The sequence below is a fragment of the Odocoileus virginianus genome, chromosome 12, assembly GCF_023699985.2.
Source record: "Odocoileus virginianus isolate 20LAN1187 ecotype Illinois chromosome 12, Ovbor_1.2, whole genome shotgun sequence".
NCBI classification, from domain to species: domain Eukaryota; kingdom Metazoa; phylum Chordata; class Mammalia; order Artiodactyla; family Cervidae; genus Odocoileus; species Odocoileus virginianus.
In genome coordinates, this window is record NC_069685.1 from 40,988,847 (window position 1) to 41,009,078 (window position 20,232).

Here is a 20,232-nt window from a genome sequence, read left to right on the forward strand (position 1 = left end):
TGACACTAGAGCACTTAAAACAATCAAATTTGTACATAATCTAACATCTGGTATGAATGTCAAAGAAGAGGTTGACATTTCTCAAGGGGTTGACAAAAAGGTTGACATCAAAATTATATAGATCCCACCCAAAGTATATGGGGAAGGTGACAAATATAAGTTTATCTATACTTCACATACAGAATATACTGTTAAAGAAAACAAAGTAAAAGGGAAGACAGGTTGCCGTCCAGAATGTGTGTGTATGCTGTCATGTTGTACTCTTTGCAACTCCATGGACTGTAGCCCGCCAGGCTCCTCTGCCCATGGAATTTTCCAGGCCAGAATACTGGAGTGGGTTGCTATTTCCTGCTCCAGGGGATATTCCGACCCAGGGGTCAAACCCATATCTCCTATGTCTCCTGCATTGGCAGGCAAATTCTTTACCCCTTCACCACCTAAGGAAGCCCATCCATAATGCTAGCTAAAAGAGTGTTAGTCACATTAGGGGCATCAACTAAAGTTAACTGTCTACTAAGATGGTATGTAATTTAAAAGATGGTATAAGTGTTGGCAAGCATGTGGGAAAGTTGCAACCCTTGTACGTTGCTTGTATGAAAGTAAAATGATGTAGTCACTATGGAAAACAGTTCAGTGGATCCTCAAAAAGCTAAACATAAAGTTACCGTATGAGCCAGCAGTTCCACTCTTAGGTATAATCATCAGCAGATGAATGAATAAAATGTGGTGAATCTATACAGAGGAGTATTATTTAGCCATTAAAAAGAGAGAAATGCTGATTCAGGCTACAACTTGCATGAACCAAAATGTCAACTTGAAAAAATGCACAACATGAAAGTTGTGAGTTAAGTTTTATTTGGGACAAAACGAGGACTGGAGCCCGGGAGACAGCATCTGAGATCGCTCTGAGAAACTGTTCCAAAGAGGGGGGAAAGTCAGTATATTTGTGATTTTGGTGAAGGGGGAATGCATGCAATCAAGTACATATCTTCCCAAAGGCTTCTGCTAGTCTGGTGAAGCTTTTGCTAGTCATGAGGAACAATCATCAACGTGAAGGATTTCGGTGCTTTCTAGATTTGAAGAGAAACAAGAATTGGGCTCCTTAAATCTGTTCCTGAAAAATATCCAACTGAAGATGTCTCCTGTCAGTTTTTGCCCCCACCAAGCACAGAGTACCTCATTTCTGCTTTCCACCCTGAACTCCTTTCAGGGAGTGTTGAAGTTTAGCAGCTGCAGCAGGATATGACTTAATCCTTGTAGAGGTAGATGACAAGTGCCAATTTGTAGTTGACAAAAACATTATGCTGAGCAAATAAACCAGACATAGACATATGATTTCAATCAACTGTGGTATGATTTCCTTTTAACCTATAAGGGAAAAAAATCTGAAAAAGAATATGTGTGTGTGCGTATAACTAAGTCACTTTGCTGTACATCTGGAACTACCACAACATAGAAAATCAGCTATACTTGAATAATAAAAGAGATTTTTTTTTTGAAGAGAGAGGATTCAATATAGTATTAGAACCATTCAATTCCAAATAAAATTTAACACAGAAGTCTAGAGATTGTGGAGCGGAGGCAGTCTTTGGAGCTCTTCCTACTCCTGGGAGTTTCGGTCACTGTACATGTATTTCTGGAACAGTCTGATGTCCGCTGTGTTGTGTGTAGGTACATGCAGCTAGTCTGAAGGAATCTAGGCTCTTGATTAACAAGCCCCTGATCACAGCACCTCTCCTCAAGTTTCTTCCTTTCCCACAGCTTCACTTGCTCGATATCTCCTGCTTCTCAGGAAGTTCTGTCAGGAACAAGGAGGGCATGGAGGCTGAGTTGCTAACTGCCCGGTCCCACGTAAGTTGGGCTGCCTTCATTCTTTTTTGTTTTCCAACTGGGAATCCATTTTTGGTTAAGGGTTCTTAAGGGATCCATATGTCAGACACTTCCCCCTGCAGACTGGCACTATTTTGTTTGCTTTATTTATAGTTGTTTTATTTCCTTTCATATCAAAGAAACACAGCTTGAACAGAAATGTGTGGATTATCAAGGATTCTGATGAGATGCTTTGTCCCTAGTGAGGAACTGAGCACATAGCAAGCTTTCTCCCTCAAAGATGATGACAGAACTGGGGATACCGGTGCCTTTTTGAGGGATTCTCTGGTCCCTGGTGGTCTTGGGTGTGGGGCTGGCTTGTTAGATTCTGCCTGGGGACTAACTGTTTGGAGGAGCTTGGGGATAAGTTGTGTAATTATCCAGGAGTAACTAAAACGAAGACAGGAAGAGCCCGGGGGAGGGTGGTTCCTCTGGGGACAGAGTTGCTGGATGGGGAACCCTCCTTCAGCCTCTCTCAGCTTTTCCCCTAGATCACCCCCTCATGCTTTATGTGTATTGAAAACCCCACCAGAGAACATAGCCTTTGCTTTGGGCTGTCCTACATATTTTGAAGGATTTAAGAAAAGTAGTCTACAGTATTTACCCAGATATTTACTTTTTTTTTTCTTTTTAATTTGGCCACGCCACATGGCATGTGGGATCTTAATTCCCCGACCAAGGATGGAACCCACACCCCATGCATTGTAAGCCCAGGGTCTTAATCACTGGACCGTCAGGGAAGTCCCCAAATATTTGCTCTTTGTCTTTCTTATCTGTCATTCCTGAGATGTAAAATTTCTCTCTTGTGTTATTTTCCTTGCCTGAAGAATTACCTTTAGCATACCTTTAGAGCTGGTCTGCTGGTAACAAATCCTGTTTGTTTAACTTTATTTGAGAATGTATTTGTCATCATTCCTGAAAGATATTTTCACCTAGTATTGAAATTCTTGCATGACAGTTCATTTCTTTCAACATTAAAAAAGCCCACTATTCCACTATATTTTTATCTTCCCAGATCTTTGATGAAAAACACTCAATCATTCAAATGGGTTTCTTTCCTTCTATGTGTCATCTACAGTTCTTTTTGATGTGGCTAATAAAAACCTTGCTTCTGTATCTGTTATTTTGTTACTGTAAAATATAAGCTCTTTTCCATTTTTAATGCCTACCAATGTTTAAGAAAAATGTTTTAGAAATTATTTGAGGTCATGAAACATGGCTACATTGGTGTCTTAAGCATTAAGTTGTACTTGAATTCAGGACTGTTTTTCCCTTCTTTTCCTGCCTTGTATTAGGTTCTAATTATTTCACTTAAGTGTAGATTAACTGATTCTCCTTGCTTTAGCTGTTTACAACATACTTGATTTAAATGAGAGTGTTTCTGACAGTTTCTTAACCTAAAGTGTAACATGAAGCTGGTTTCTAGACAGTGCATACTTAATACCATTCCGTTTAGGGCTTGACCAGAAGTCGACATATATAGCACTCACTCCTAGAATAAATTCTGTTCTATACTCCTCCGCTACCCAAGGGCTATCTGCCTAATCTTCTGTTAATATTTGGGAAAGTGGGGGAGCAGAGATACACATCAGGCTCAAATTTGCTTCATGTTGTAGACACTGGTGACCTTCAAGGATGTACTTGTGAACTTCACCAGGGAAGAGTGGAAACTGCTGGACACTACTCAGCAGATCATGTACAAAGATGTGATGCTGGAAAACTACAGAAACCTGGTGTCTTTAGGTGAGACCGACCTCTCTTTGTGCGGTGGGTAGGGAATTGTTTTGATTTGTTGAATTTTAATAAATTGTATATTTTGTATATAATTATATGTTGTATATTTTAAGAAGTGTATATTTTGCTGCCTCTGTAGCCCTACCTTGTCTATTCTTCAGAGCCCCCACAGGACTGTTGAAGGGTCAGGAGTTGGGCTTGAACTGGGATGTTTCTTTGTGTCTAGCCCAGAACTCCTAACCCTTGCCCAGTAACTTTATCTTTCACTGTAAATAGGGCATCAGCTTCCCAAACCAGATGTGATCCTGCGGTTGGAGAAGGGGGAGGAGCCGTGGCTGGTGGAGAGAGAGATTCACCAAGGGACCCATCCAGGTAAGGACCAGACCCCCTGCTGCAGGAATCACTGGTGACAGTGGTCACTAGTTTTCCACATTTCAAAGACAAGGACTGAGTTTATTTACCTTCTGTTTCCCCATTGCTCGCTGCCTTCTTCAATCTTGTCACATTTCAATTTGCATTCATGAAAATTTTCTTTCTGTGGATGTACTTGGTTCCAGCCCTGTTCATAGTGCTTTCTTGATTCTTAACACTAGCTCTAGCATCTGCACCCTCTTGTTTATCACAGAATTACTTCTCATCTTTGACTGTCCTTTCCCTGTCCTGTTTCCCTTCCCATAGCCTTCATTCTGCTGCTTTGTGTAAGCTCTGCTCTGGGACCTCATCACCCACTCCTGCTCTGGGTTTGTTTTCTGCCAGGTAGAAAACTGCTACAGACAGCTCACCAGTCCTTGTTGACGTAACCCTCCTTCCTTCCCAGAATTGCTGCTCTCAAAACCACCTGTTTTCTCAGTGTCATCTAGCTTTATTTAATGTTCTTTTTCAATTTACTCCTATTCATTTTAATATTAACATCTCCAATTTGAAGACCATTATGAGGATTCCTAGCATCATTCCTTTTCCCAACTTCCCTGTATAGAACAGATCAGCCTTCTGGGCTAAGAAATGGAAGGCAGTCCTCCATCTTCCTCCTCCTCTGTTCCCAGTGAGTGATCATTCCCCAGGCCTCTGTTTCTAAGCTCAGTGCCCTGACATCTTTCTCCTCGGCCCAGCCATCCTGGTCTAGATCATGCTGCCGATGGCTGACTTCACATGGGGCAGAGCAGCCAGGACACCTGCCAGTGACCCCTCTGCCCTTGTGGGCACCATGGCCCCTCAGGCCCAGTGCAGTCCAGGCACACTGTAACCCTCCACAGCTGTTTCCCTCTGACACATCCACACATACCAGGCATTCCCTGCATTTCAGGCTTCCCATGTGATGTAACCAGAGTCTCAGTCATCCTAGAAGTTTCACCTCCTGTTCATTGTGAAACCTTTTGACTTGTTAAGTACAGGTTCTTTAAGGTTTTCTGAGCTTTCATTTTGTTTATACTTTTTAAAAAATTACTTATTTATTTTTGGCTGTGCTAGGTCTTTGTTGCTGTGTTGGCACTAGTTGCAGCTAGTGGGGGCTATTCTCTAGTTGTGGTTCACAGGCATCTCGTCACAGTGACTTCTCTTGTTGTAGAGCATGGTCTCCAGGGCACATAGGCTTCAGTAGTTGTGATGCATGGGCTTAGTTGCCCGTGGCATCTGGGATCCTCCCAGACCAGAATTGGACCCATGTCTCCTGCATTGGCAGGCTGATTCTTATCCACTGTGCCACTAGGGAAATCCTGTTTCTACTCTTAAATGTCATAAATTGTTTCTGACCTTTTTTACACTGGGCCTCGTAGGTGACAGTATCAAATACCTGTCTCAGGGAAGGTCTCTTAGACATTGGAAAGTACTTGATCCCTCAGCTGCTTTGGAGCCATGCCTGAAAAAACTGTTCTCTGTTTCCTTTGATTTCCCTATTATTTCCTGTCTGTATTTTTTCCATTCCTGTGTTGAGTTTAGCAAGCTTTCCTGGATGTCTATCTGTTGACAAGTATCCAAAAATAACTGTATAACCAACAGTTTACATTTTGGTGGAAAATTTATTGTCAAAGAAACACTAAAGTTCCATATATGTGCTTAATCACCTGGAGTTTGAGGGACTCTACAAGCCATGGGAACTTCATTATTACAATGAAAAGTATTATGGGTGATGGCTTTAGAAACTCAGATGAGTTCATTAATGGGTGCTACAGATTTTGAAGATAACTCACCTGGGTTATCTCCCATGTTACAGAATACATGGAATATTTTTAGGACTTTAATACATTTGTATTTTCTGTCACTTTACTCAGACTTGTCCTTCCATACCCAGCCCCACCCCTCATCATACGTGTTCATTTTAGAATTTTCCAGCTGGCATTTGTAGTCTGAAAAACTTATCCATGGGATTTTGATGCATGGAGTGGAAGAGAGGAAAAAGATGGCATGTGTCTATCAAAACTCATCAAGGTAGAGGTATTTGTAAGTGTAATGGACTCTGTTTATTGTTTAGTTGCTAGTCATGTCCAACTCTTTGCAACCTAATGGACTGTAGCCTCCCAGACTCCTCTGTCCATGGGATTTTCCAGGCAAGAAGACTGGAGTAAGTTGCCATTTTCTTCTCCAGGTGGATCTTCCTGACCTGGGATCAAACCCAGATTTCCTGCATTGGCAGGTGGATTCTTAACCACTGAGCCACAGGGAAGCCCAATGAACTCTGTTGTTTAGCCTTTAAAAGGAAGTAAATACCTGCAGTTTGCTATAATGTGGACGAACTTTGAGGACAGTCTGCTGGGTGAAATAAATAAGTCACAAAAGGACAAATGGTGTATCATTCCACATATATAAGGTACTTGAAGTAGCCAAAATCATAAAGACACAGAATATACTGGTAATTGCTGAGCACTGGGTTGAGAGGAGATTGGAGCATTATTGTTTAATAGTATAGCGTTTCCATGTTACAAGATGAAAATGGCTGGTGGTGATGGCTGCACAACAATATGAAGATACTTAATACTTGAATAATGCACTTAAAAATGGTTAAGATGGTGCATTTTTAAAAGTTTTTAATTGAAGGATAATTGCTTTACAGAGTTTTTTGGTTTTCTGCAATACATCAATAAGAATCAGCCATAGGTACATTTTATGTTATATGTATTTTTTTAATCACATTTTTTAAAAAAAAGAAATCAGGGTGGGGAAGAAACAAATAACTAACAAAGTTGAGGATGAAAATTATGACTGGGAATGGGGATTGGGTTGTACAAAGAAGGCAGTTAGGAGCCTGGCACAGGGATTATTTACCAGCTGTCTTAGTGTCCTGTGGCAACCAAAACAAAGTTTCACAGACCAGGTGACTTAAATCAACACATTTATTTTTCTCATAGTTCTAGAGGTCTGAAGTCAAGATGTGGGCAGAGCTGTGTGCCCTGAGGCTTCAGGGAAGGATCCTTCCTTCCTCTCCTAACTTTGGTGCCCCAGGGGCCCTTTGGCTTGTAGACACATCACCTCTAGCTTCACATGGTCACCTCCCCTGTGTGTCTGTCTCTGTGTCTCTTCTCCTCTTCTTGTAAGGACTCCAGTCAGATGGGATTAGGGTCATCCTACTCCAGTGATACTTCATCTTAATTAATTACATTTGCAATGATCCTGTTTCCAAATAAGGTCATAACCTGTAATGTTGGGGGTTAAGACTTCAACAGATCTTTGGAGAACACAGTTCACCCCATATGTCAGGTAAGAATAGGTATTGCCCCACTTATATAGGAAGAGGTGGTGTTGGGTAAGTTGTGGATTTTTTCTAGATTGCAGAAACAAACATTTTAGCCAAAAGGCATTGAGAAACAAATACAGGCTCTGAACCAGGGAAAGTAACTTGTAGTAGTATGCGTGTGTATAAGCAGAAGGGCGAAAAGTCCAGGAGAATGTGAATTAGTTAGGTTCTGAGTTAATATCCTTTGTTAGTCTGGTCAATTTTAATAAAGTCTTGAAGTCTCAGAACAAAGGAATCAAAACAGAAGGTGGGAATGATGACAACAGTGAGCATTACAAACTACTGCTTTGGTGATGAACTCCTACCTTATATGATACTCAGAATAATCTTATAGGTCCTTAGATGACAGATAAGCAATATGATTTTTGAAAAGTTTCACACCTTGTCTAAATTCACCACTAGTAGTGGCAAAACTTAGGTTAGAAGCCGGGTAACTTCTGTGCAGTTGCTCTTCCAGCCTATCACATGGCCTTTCTGAGAGGTTTGCCATGTCAGACCTGTAATTATTCTGCACTGCTTTGGTGATATAGATAAGAACCATTTCCTGACATAGAGCTGTGTTCATGGTTTAGGAATGTGAAGAATTCACGTCATGGGAGGGCTTGGCAGCAAGTAGACACATTAGGTTCCTATATCATTATTAGTTGGATTAGGTAATGGCAGTGCAGCCCCTTCTGTGGATTTCCTAAACTGACACCCCAGCACGGAATATCTTGATCCCACGTGTCACAGCTAATCCTGTGACTTCTCTTACTCTCTTTGCTCCTTTTATGTGCATATTATAGCCCATCTCATTTCCTGTCAATGAGTCTTCTATCCCTTTTTCTCTATCAAAGTTATAAAACCATATTTGAAAGCAACACTACAGGACTTAACATACTTTTTTCTACATACATCCTACCATTCTGACCTTAATACTTCTTTTAGTTATGCAGGCTTTTCCATTTCTTTCAGATTTGGAAACTCCAGTTGAAATTAAATCAACTTTCAGTAAGAGCATTTCTAAAGATAAATACTCCTGTGATGTTAAAATGGAAAAAATGGCAAAGAGTGATCTCTGGTATTTGTCACTGGAAGAAGTCTGGACATGTGGTGGTCAGTTGGACAGGCCCCAGGACAGCCAGGAGAGACATCTGAGGCAAGTGGCATTCACCCAAAAGAAAGTACTTCCTCAGGAGAGGGTATATGAAAATAGGAGGTACAGGGGAAACTGTCTTCTGCCTGCTCAACTAGTACTGCAAGAGTATTTCTGTAAACATGACTCAAATCCTAAAAGTTTGAAACACAGTTTGGTTTTCAGTGGTCATCAGGAAAGCAGTGCAAGCAACAGTAATGAATCCAGTCAATCTTTCTGTCAAAACATCCACCTTATTCAATTTGCAAGAACTCAAGCAGGAGATAAATCATACAGATGCCCTGATAACAATTCTCTTACTCATGGTACATCCCTTGGTATATCAAAGGTTACGCATAGAGAAAAACCTTACGAATGTAAGGAATGTGGAAAATTCTTCAGTTGGCGTTCTAATCTTACCAGGCACCGACTTATTCATACTGGAGAAAAACCTTATGAATGTAAGGAATGTGGAAAATCTTTCAGCCGAAGTTCTCACCTCATTGGACATCAAAAGACTCATACCGGTGAAGAACCCTATGAGTGTAAAGAATGTGGAAAATCCTTCAGCTGGTTCTCTCACCTTGTTACCCATCAGAGAACTCATACAGGAGACAAACTGTACACATGTAATCAATGTGGAAAGTCTTTTGTTCACAGCTCTAGGCTTATTAGGCACCAGAGGACTCACACTGGAGAGAAACCTTATGAATGTCCTGAATGTGGGAAATCTTTCAGACAGAGCACACATCTCATTCTGCATCAGAGAACTCATGTTAGAGTGAGGCCCTATGAATGCAGTGAATGTGGGAAGTCTTACAGCCAGAGATCTCACCTTGTTGTCCATCACAGAACTCACACTGGGCTGAAACCCTTTGAATGTAAAGACTGTGGAAAATGCTTCAGTCGAAGCTCTCACCTTTTCTCACATCAGAGAACCCATACTGGGGAGAAACCATATGAATGTCATGACTGTGGAAAATCCTTTAGCCAGAGTTCTGCCCTCATTGTGCACCAAAGAATTCATACTGGAGAGAAACCGTATGAGTGTTGTCAGTGTGGGAAAGCCTTCATTAGAAAGAATGACCTTATTAAGCATCAGAGGGTTCATGTTGGAGATGAGACCTATAAATGTAATCAGTGTGGAATCATCTTCAGCCAGAACTCTCCACTTATAGTATATCAAATAGCTCACACCGGAGAGCAGTTCCTAACATGTAATCAGTGTGGGACAACACTTGTTAATACCCCTAATGTTATTAGATACCAGACAAATCTTATTAGGGAAAATGCATATTAATGTCATAAAGACAGGCTACTTCCCAAAGAGCAATAACTTTATTTAGCACTTGAGAGCTTCTTTAGGAGAGAAGTTGCTTTCAGTCTTGTTCCTACACTTTTGTGCACTAGAGAATTGGCCCTGGAGGGGGAAAAACACAAAATTTTCACCTTAGTATGTCAAATTGTCTTCTTTTCCCAAATTCCTACAAAAGTAATTGGTCTGGGAGCATTCATGGACAAGACTTAAATGCTAAAAACTGAGAAGGAACCATTAGGTAGGTGAGTTGTTGATAAGCAATCCAGCTTTATTTCCTTCAAAACAAATGAGAGCACTACCTCTAAAAGACAAATGAGAACTGTTGCTGAGGAGAATAAAAAATGGATATAGTTATGGTAACAATAGAAAATGATATTCCAGTGAATTAATATCCCATTTTTCACTTGATCATCCCTCTCTCCTGGGACACTTTGTAGTGTTCATTTAGTTTTATGCATCTGATATAAACCATATTTTGGCTAGCAGCAGGGAAGATCTTATAATGAAAAGTGGTGAAGGAGGAACATGTTTACTACCAATAGTACCCAGGTTAGATATATTTGCTTGTGGGCAAGAACTGAAAACATATGGATAAATGAACAAAATTGAGTTGTTAGATAATGGAATTATGAATAAGTTTTATAGTCTAGCCGGTGTCACTGTATTTGAAGACACTTTTAAATATTAAAAAAGGATATTGGTTTCTCTATTCCACTATTAGTGAAGCTTGAGAACCTCCTGTTAGCAAACTTTCCCATCCCTTATAAGTGTGTGTGGAGTCTTAGAATTGTGCTTCTTGGGAAAAGCTGCTGAAGACTCCAGGGAGCTTAAACACAATGCTTCTCTGGATGTTGGGACCTAAAAGAGGGGCAGACTTGGGCACACTAGAAAGGGTCTCCATTTGAGCAGGAACAGGTGCCTGGGCAATACCTAGCACGAGTATGCTCCTAAAATAAACAGTGTTACCCAAGGCAACCCTCCTTCCAAAGTAGTCTCATATCTTTATGAAGAACAGTGGTCAAGAGTGTATATTTGAGCTGGACTTCCAAGTTGAAATCCCATCTCTGTCCATCACTTGCTGTGTGACCTTGGGCATGCTGCCTGGCTGCTCTGTGTGTGAATTACGGATGTCCTCCTCTGCAGATAAGAGATAACATCACTTACCTCATGGGATTGTGGTGAGTAGTAAATGAGTAACATACAAACAGTGCAGAATATGCTTGACATGTATGAAGTGTTTCATTACATTGGCTGTGATTATTAATATTACTTTATTGTCCCACTCAAGTGTCTCTCATTTACTTTAAACCGACTCAATTGCTGGCAAGAACTGGCTGAGTTCTCATTTCCCTTCTAGTCACACATGTCTTCCCTTTTACCCACATTAGAACTTATCACCCAAGGAATCACTCACCCACAGTGGGTGTTTGGATATATTTAGGAGGATCAGTAAACAACTTTTAATCTTGTGTGCAAAGGCAATCTCTTTTATACAGAGGTTTTCCCTTCAGGGAGAGGATCCTAGTCTTCATATTTTCTGTTAAGTCCATGACCCAAAAAAGATTTAGAAAGAGAACCTGTTTTAATTCTGTTTCATTCTGGCTCTTGTGTGTGTGTAGGGGGCAGGGGTGGGAGAAGGGACTGACCATCATTTGCCATTTTCTAGTAAATGATACATATTGGTACATATGTTAATAGATGCTCAATGATTGCTGAATGATATACTATTGAGAACAACAGGATGATGTCCTTGCTTTCTCTCCCAGGACAAATCTAGAAATGCTCCTTAGACTTCAGAGACCTGAGACTTGCAGGAGTGAGAGGTCACAGCTGTTTCCTCCTGGTGCAGTTGAGGAGAAGCAGGTTGGCCTAGCCCTCACATTTTGAGAACCTCCTGGTGCCTCAGTTATGGCTGAGTAACTCCTCAGTGATTAAACACCATTCATATGTTTAATGTAGTTCTACCAAAAATGGTTTTCATTACAAGCAGTGGTTCTCTGTGGGTGTAAAAGAGGAGCCCCTCAGCTGTGCCTCTTAGAATTTCCGATAACCCATGGCTCAATTTTCCTGAACTGTGTAGTGGAGATACTGCTGGTATCTACCTCTGAAGGTAGTTGTGTGGATTAAGTGAAATAATGTGTAAAGTACTTGAAACAGTGCCTGGCACATAGGAAGTACTGTATGTGTTTAGCTATTAATAATAATAATAATGTTACTGTTATTAACACCCTAAGGAATGTATGTCTGTAGATGATCACTGAAGCATTACTTATAATAGTGTAAAATTTGCAATATTAAAAACGATAATAGAAAAGTTGTTATTTATAGACATTAAAGTTTCACAAACAGAAAGTTTGATAACATGGAAAATGTTGTGATGTTATGAAAAAAGCATGATAAATACTTGTCAATATATGGAGTAAGCTCAGCTATATAAAATAAATGAATTTCAAACAACTGAAATGAATCTCACTCAAAACTTTAAGGAGATTTGTCAAAAGATTAATAGTAGTTAACCTACATATTGGGAGAATTGGTGTTTGCTTCTCTTTTCTCTTTTTTTGGTACTTTTCTTTCCAAAATCTCTTCAAAAGAATATATATTCCTTTTAGGATCTGGAAAACAGTCTCTTCAGTGATGGAATGTTTTTTCTTCAAAAGTTCTTAACCTACAAGTAATCAACTGAAACTTTTAAAAGGGAGAATTGGCAAGGTTGCAGGATACTAGATCAATATACAAAAATTGATTTGTACAAGCAGTGAATGGTTTGTAAATGAAATACCATCCTATTTGCAGTGATACAAAAATATGAAATATTTAGGTATATTTAATGAATTGACTAAGATCTATACAATGAAAGTATAAAACATTGCTGAAAGACATTCAGGAACACAGAAAACACATAATAAACATATTATAAGTGGAGAAATACACCGTGGTCAAGGATGGAAAAACTCAATATAGTAGGAGAATAATTCTCCCCAGGCTAATCTTTAAGTTCAGAGGCCTTTCTGTAGAAATTGACAAGTTAATTGAGAATTTGTACAGAAATACAAAGGACCTAGAATAACCAAAGAAATTTTTTAAAGAGAATAAGGTTAAATGACCTACATTACCTAATTTCAAAGTGTACTATAGAAAAATACTAATAAAATGTTGGCATGAGGGTGGATATAAATCAATAAAACAGGATAGACAATTCAGGAATTGACCTACACAAATACTGTTAATTTTTGACATGAGAACCAAAATAAATGTGGAAAAGATATTCTTTTAAATGAAGGGTGGTATAACAACTCAATATTTGTGTGGAAAAAACCCTTCCCTTACTTCACATCACATCCAGAAATAACTCAAAATGTAACACAAACTTAAAGTGCAAAAGCTAGAACTTCTCAATATCTGAAAGATAACAAAAGCAAATGTTTATGACCTTTGGCTAAACAAAAATAGAACAAAATGCATGAATCATGAAAGAAAAACTAAATTAGACATACTAAAACTTTAAGACTTCCAGTCTTGGAAACACCATTAAGAACATAAAAAGGTAAATAGACTAGTGTTAATTACACTAACACTAAATTACGATAACACTAAAACCATAGACTAGTGTTAATTAACAGTGTATCTGACAAAAAACTTGTATCCAGAATACAAAGAACCCTTAAAATTCGTAAGTTATATAGTAAGATAAAATGTGCAAAATAATTTGCCAGATGCTTCACAAAGGAATACATACAAGTAGCCAGTAAACCCATACAAGGGCTTCCCTGATGGCTCAATCAGTAAAGAAAGAAAGTGAAAAGTGTTAGTCACTCAGTTGTGTCCGACTCTTTGCAACCCATGCCAGTCTCTTCTGTTCACAGACTTCTCCAGGCAACAATACTGGAGTATACCTTCTTCAGGGGATCTTCCCCACCCAGGGGTTGACCTTGGATCTCTCACATTGTAGGCAGAATCTTTACCTTCTGAGCCACCAGGAAAACCCGAATGCAAGAGACCTGGGTTCTATCTCTGGTTTGGGAAGATCCCCTCGAGAAGGAAATGGCAACCCACACCAGTATTCTTGCTTTGGAAATACGCTGGACAGAGGAGACTGGCAGACTACAGTCCATGGGATCACAGTCAGACATGACTTGGCAATTAAACCAAGCCCATGTAAAGATGCTCAACATCATCAGTCATTAGGGAAATGCAAGTCAAAACCAGAAAGTAGGACTTCATTGCTGGTAGCATGGCTAAGATAGAAAAGATAATGCTAGTTATTGAGAATTGGAGAGATTGGAACATTCATAGGCTGCTGGAGGCATTATAGAATAGTACAGCCACCTTGAAGGAGGTTGCCATTATCTTCATTACCTCCACGTAGTTTGACCTCAGGTCATACAACAGGGAGGGAATACAGCCCCGCCCATCAACAGAAAATTAAAGATTTACTGAGCATGGCCCCGCCCATCAGAACAAGACCCAGTTTCCCCCTCAGTCAGTCTCTCCCATCAGGAAGCTTCCATAAGCCTCTTATCCTTCTCCATCAGAGAGCAGACAGAATGAAAGCTACAATCACAGAAAACTAACCAATTGGATCGCATGGACCACAGCCTTGTCTAAAAACTATGAGTCATGCCATGTAGGGCCACCCAAGACAGATGGGTGATGGTGGAGAGTTCTGACAGAACGTGGTCCACTGGAGAAGGAAATGGCAAACCACTTCAGTATTCTTGCCTTGAGGACCCCATGAACGTTATGAAAAGGCAAAAAGATAGAGGATGACAGGCAGGAAGGCCAGGGGTCTCCAAATGGAGGAAGTAGGCTGCAAGTGTCAGGCATTTTTCTCTCTCTTAAGAGGCAGGAGGAAACAAACTAGTGATATTTTTTTCCTTCTCTATACAAATTTAAAAGGAGGTTTCTCTTTAAAATACTGTGTTGCCATATTGACACCTGGTTTCATCTGAAGCTAACTATTCTCAAACCTTGAGTTAACCAATACATTTTTCTTATGGAAATGTTTGTCTTAAGCTATGTTAATGTGCTGTGCATAAGCTATGTTAATGTGCTGTGCATTTACTGCAGACTCTGTCTTCAAGTCAGTTCTGCCAAATGGCTCAGAACCTACTTGACAAACCAGTATGTTATACTCAGATATTGTTCCCCTAATCCGTGTAAACGAAACTATTTTTATGGTAATCTGCCCTTCTACAAGATTCAAGTCAATCGTTTTATGGCCTGGGATGAATCATCTGGTGCCAAGATTATCACAAAATGCAACTTATGGATGAGGGACCTGGTGCCATTTTGAGTTTTAAGACATTCCTTTTTTTCATTAACAGACTGCTAGTGACTATATATGGAGAAGGCAAGGGCACCCCACTCAGTACTCTTGCTTGGAAAATCCCATGGACGGAGGAGCCTGGTGGGCTGCGGTCCATGGAGTTGCTAAGAGTCAAACACGACTGAGTGACTTCACTTTCACTTTACACTTCCATGCCTTGGAGAGGGAAATGGCAACCCACTACAATGTTCTTGCCTGGAGAATCCCAGGGACGGGGGAGCCTGGTGGGCTGCTGTCAATGGGGTTGCACAGAGTCGGACACGACTGAAGTGACTTAGCAGCAGCAGTGACTATATAACATCCAGCTGAAGGCTAGCAGGGGGGTACTCTTCCTGCCCCCTTCTGATGCCTATGTCAGAAGCTTTCTCTATCTCCTTTAGACTTTAATAAAACTTTATTAAACAAAAGCTCTGAGCGATCCAGCCTTGTCTCTGGCTCCGGATTGAATTCTTCTCTTCTCCTCTGGAGGCCAAGAATCCCGGCATCTTATCGTTCAGCAACAACCGTTCAATAGGAAACTGAAAGATGCACTCCCTGGGTTGGTAGGTGCCCAATATGCTACTGGAGATCAGTGGAGAACTAACTCCAGAAAGAATGAAGAGACAGAGCCAAAGCAAAAGCAACATCCAGTTGTGGATGTGACTGACGATGGAGGTAAAGTCTGATGCTGTAAAGAGCAGTATTGCATAGGAACCTGGAATGTTAGGTCCTTGAATCAAGGAAAATTGGAAGTGGTCAAAGAGGAGATGACAATAGTGAACATGGACATTTTAGGAATCAGCAAACTAGACTGGAATGGGTGAATTTAACTCAGATGACCATTATATCTACTACTGTGGGCAAGAATTCCTTAGAAGAAATGGAGTAGCCATCACAGTCAACAAAAGAGTCTGAAATGCAGAACTTGGATGCAATCTCAAATAACGACAGAATGATCTCTGTTTGTTTCCAAGGCAAACCATTCTATATCACAGTAATCCAAGTCTATGCCCCGACCAGTAATGCTGAAAAAGCTGAGGTTGAATGGTTCTATGAAGACCTACAAGACCTTCTAGAACTAACACCAAAAAAGATGTCCTTTTCATTATAGGGGACTGGAATGCAAAAGGAGGAAGTCAAGAGACACCTGGAGTAACAGGCAAATTTGGCCTTGGAGTACAAAACTAAGCAGGTCAAAGGCTAATAGAGTTTTGCCAAGACAACTCACTGGTCATAGCAAGCATCCTCTTCCAACAACACAAGAGAAGACTCTACACATGGACATCACCAGATGGTCAACACCAAAAGCAGATTGATTATGTTCTTTGCAGCCAAAGATGGAGAAGCTCTATACAGTCAGCAAAAACAAGATCGGGGTGAACTCCTTACTGCCAAATTCAGACTTAAATTGAATTAAGTAGGGAAAAACACTAGACCATTCAGGTACGACCTAAGTAAAATCCCTTACTATTATACAGTGGAAGTGACAAATAGATTCAAGGGATTAGATATGATAGAGTACCTGAAGAACTATGGACAGAGGTTCATTGTACAGGAGGCAGTGATCGAGACCATCCCCAAGAAAAAGAAATGCAAAAAGGCAAAATGGTTGTCCAAAGAGGCCTTACAAATAGCTGAGAAAAGAAGAGATGCAAAAGGCAAAGGAGAAAAGGAAAGATATACCCATTTGAATTCTGAGTTCCAGAGAATAGCAAGGAGAGATAAGAAAGCCTTTCTCAGTGAACAATGCAAAGAAATAGAGGAAAGCAATAGAATGGGAAAGACTAGAGATCTCCTCAAGAAAGTTAGAGTTAACAGGGGAACATTTCATGCAAAGATGGGCACAATAAAGGACAGAAATGGTACGGATCTAACAGAAGCAGAAGATATTAAGAAGAGGTGGCAAGAATACACAGTAGAACTATACAAGAAAGATCTTCATGACCCAGATAACCAAGATGATGTGATCACTCGCCTAGAGCCAGACATCCTGGAATGTGAAGTCAAGTGGGCCTTAGGAACCATCACTACAAAGCTAGTGGAGGTAATGGAATTCCAGTTGAGCTATTTCAAACCCTAAAAAATGATGCTGTTAAAGTGCTGACTCAATATGCCAGCAAATTTGGAAAACTCAGTAGTGGCCACAGAACTGGAAAAGGTTAGTTTTCATTCCAATCCCAAAGAAAGGCAATGCCAAAGAATGCTCAAACTATTGCACAATTGCACCCACCTCACACACTAGCAAAGCAATGCTCAAAATTCTCCAAACCAGGCTTCAGCAGTACATGAACCATGAACTTCCAGATGTTCTAACTGGATTTAGAAAAGGCAGAGGAATCAGAGATCAAATTGCCCACATCTGTTGGATCATTGAAAAAGCAAGAGAGTTCCAGAAAAACATCTATTTTTGCTTTATTGACTATGCCAAAGCCTTTGGCTGTGTGGATCACAACAAACTGTGGAAAATTCTTAAAGAGATGGGGATACCAGATTACCTGACCTGCCTCTCAAGAAATTTGTATGCAGGTCAAGAAGCAACAGTTAGAACTGGATATGGAACAACAGACTGGTTCCAAATCAGGAAAGGAATATGTCAAAGCTGTATACTGTCACCCTACTTATTTAACTTATATGCAGAGTACATTATGAGAAATCCTGGGCTGGATGAACACAAGCTGGAATCAAGATTGTTAGGAGAAATATCAATAACCTGAGATATGCAGATGATATCACCCTTATGGCAGAAAGCAAAGAACTAAAGAACCTCTGATGAAAGTGAAAGAGAAGAGTGAAAAAGTTGACTTAAAACTCATCCTTCAGAAAACTAAGATCATGGCATCTAGTCCCATCACTTCATAGCAAATAGATGGGGAAACGGTGGAACAGTGAGAGACTTTATTTTCTTGGGCTCCAAAATCACTGCAGAGGTGACTGCAGTCATGCAGTTAAAAGATGCTTGCTCCTTGGAAGAAAAGCTATGACCAACCTAGACAGCATATTAAAAAGCAGAGACATTACTTTGCCAACAAAGGTCCACCTAGTCAAAGCTATGGTTTTTCCAGTATTCATGTATGGATGTGAGAGTTGGACTATAAAGAAAGCAGAGAGCTGAAGAATTGATGCTTTTGAACTGTGGTGTTGGAGAAGACTTGAGAGGCTGTTGGACTGCAAAGAGATCAAACCAGTCCATCCTAAAGGGAATCAGTCCTGAATATTCATTGGAAGGACTGATGGTGAAGCTGATCTCCAGTACTTTGGCCACCTAATGTGAAGAACTGACTCATTGGAAAAGACCCTGATGTTGGGAAGATTGAAGGCGGGAGGAGAAGGGGACAACAGAGGATGAAATGGTTGGATGGCATCACTGAATCTATGGACATGAGTTTGAGTAAGCCCCAGGAGTTGGTAATGGACAGAGAAGCCTGGCATGCTGCAGTCCATGGGGTCGCAAAGAGTCGGACACGACTGAGTGACTGAACTGAACTGAACAGCCGCTTTGGAGAACAGTTTGACATGTCTTCCAAATGCTAAACATACAGTTGCTATGTGACCCATCAGTTCCTCTCCCAGGTAACTAACCAGAAGAATTGAAAACCTGTCCATGCAAAAATGTATACCCAAATGCTCAGCATCATAATGGCCTAAAACTGGAAGAAACACGGATACCTAAACACATGTATAATAATTCACAACATGTGGGTAGATAAACACATTGTAGTTTAGCCCTGTAAGTCTAAGTGGTTAAACGAATTCAGACACAAAGGAGTACAATCCGTATTATATCACTCCCACCTATAAAATTCTAGAAAGCGTAACATACAAAGGAGAGAGTTAGGTGGTCACCTGTGGCCCAGGTGGGAGAGCAGTAGACTGCAGACAGGACCACAAGGGAATCCCTAGGAATGACCTGTGTCTTGGTTTTGATGGTGGCTCCATGACTGTCTTCATTTGTTAAACTCATTGAACTGGACACTTTAGCTGGATCCAGTTTGTTGTATATAAATTGTAGCTCAGTAATGTTGTTTTAAGGAACTAGAAAACCAAGGATTTCTGGGAAACTAGAAAATCTGCAGCTCCAAGCAAATGCTAATAACAATAAAGTAATGGTTCTTTTTTCTTTCTTTCTTTCTTTCTTTTTTTTTTTTTTTTTTGTAACTCATCTTCATTTATAGGGGCTTCCCTCAATACTCAGTTGGTAAAGAATCCGCCTGCAATGCAGGAGACTCTGGTTCGATTCCTGGGTCGGGAAGATCTGCTGGAGAAGGGATAGGCTACCCCCTCCAGTATTCTTGGACTTCCCTTGTGGCTCAGCTGATAAAGAATCTGCCTGCAATATGGGAGGCCTGGGTTTGATCCCTGGGTTGGGAAGATCCCCTGGAGAAGGGAAAGGCTACCCACTCCAGTATTCTGGCCTGTAGAATTCCATTGACTGTGTAGTCCATGGGGTCGCAAAGAGTCGGACACAACCGAGCAACTTTCACGTCACTTCACTTCACTTATAGATAGCTTAATATGAGATAGCCGGTCTATGAAGTCCTTTAACGCATTAGATTATTTCTATCCATAACCCTATGAGGAGCATAATATCATTCCCCCTGCAGTTACAGGAACTAGAGTTTGGAAATTTTAAGGAATTTGCCCCAAATCACATAGCTAGTAAATGGCAGAGCTTTGTACAACAGCTATCAAGTATGGCAGGCCTCAGATAAGAAAAAGTCTGACAGGGGAGAAGTTTTTATAAAATCTGTTATTCTAGCATAAAAAAATAAACACACACTACTGTTGCTATTTGCTCTTGAGACAAGTTCACTCAGACCTCCATCAACAACATCCTCTAGAGGTCTCCATCTTTATACTGTCATTGTGTTGGTGACTTGATACCGTTTTTTTGTTTGTTTGTTTTATAGGCTGGGTTGGGTCTCTGTTGTTGCATACAGGCTTTCTCTAGTTGTGGGAGCGGAGGCTACTCTCTAGTTGGGGTGTGTGGGCTTCTCATTGCAGTGGGTTCTTGTTGCAGAGCATGGTCGCTAGGCGCTCAGGCTTCAGTAATTGTGGCACATGGACTTAGTTGTTCTGTGGCATGTGATATCTTCCCTGACCAGGCATCAAACCCATGTTCCCTGTGTTAGCAGGGAGATTCATAACCACTGGACCTCAAGGAA

The 20,232-nt window shown here is 40.6% G+C and overlaps 1 protein-coding gene across 1 annotated transcript in view; it reads left to right on the plus strand.

The window, feature by feature from the left end:
* ZNF10 (zinc finger protein 10) overlaps positions 1-12,225 on the plus strand; it is a 51,219-nt gene extending 38,994 nt beyond the window's left edge. The window contains exons 6-9 of the mRNA XM_070474659.1: positions 1,672-1,851; positions 3,486-3,612; positions 3,880-3,975; positions 8,285-12,225. Coding sequence (XP_070330760.1) covers positions 1,672-1,851; positions 3,486-3,612; positions 3,880-3,975; positions 8,285-9,744 — 1,863 coding nt within the window. The 3' untranslated portion in view covers positions 9,745-12,225. The remainder of the gene's footprint in view (positions 1-1,671; positions 1,852-3,485; positions 3,613-3,879; positions 3,976-8,284) is intronic.
* The last annotated feature ends 8,007 nt before the right edge of the window (positions 12,226-20,232 follow it).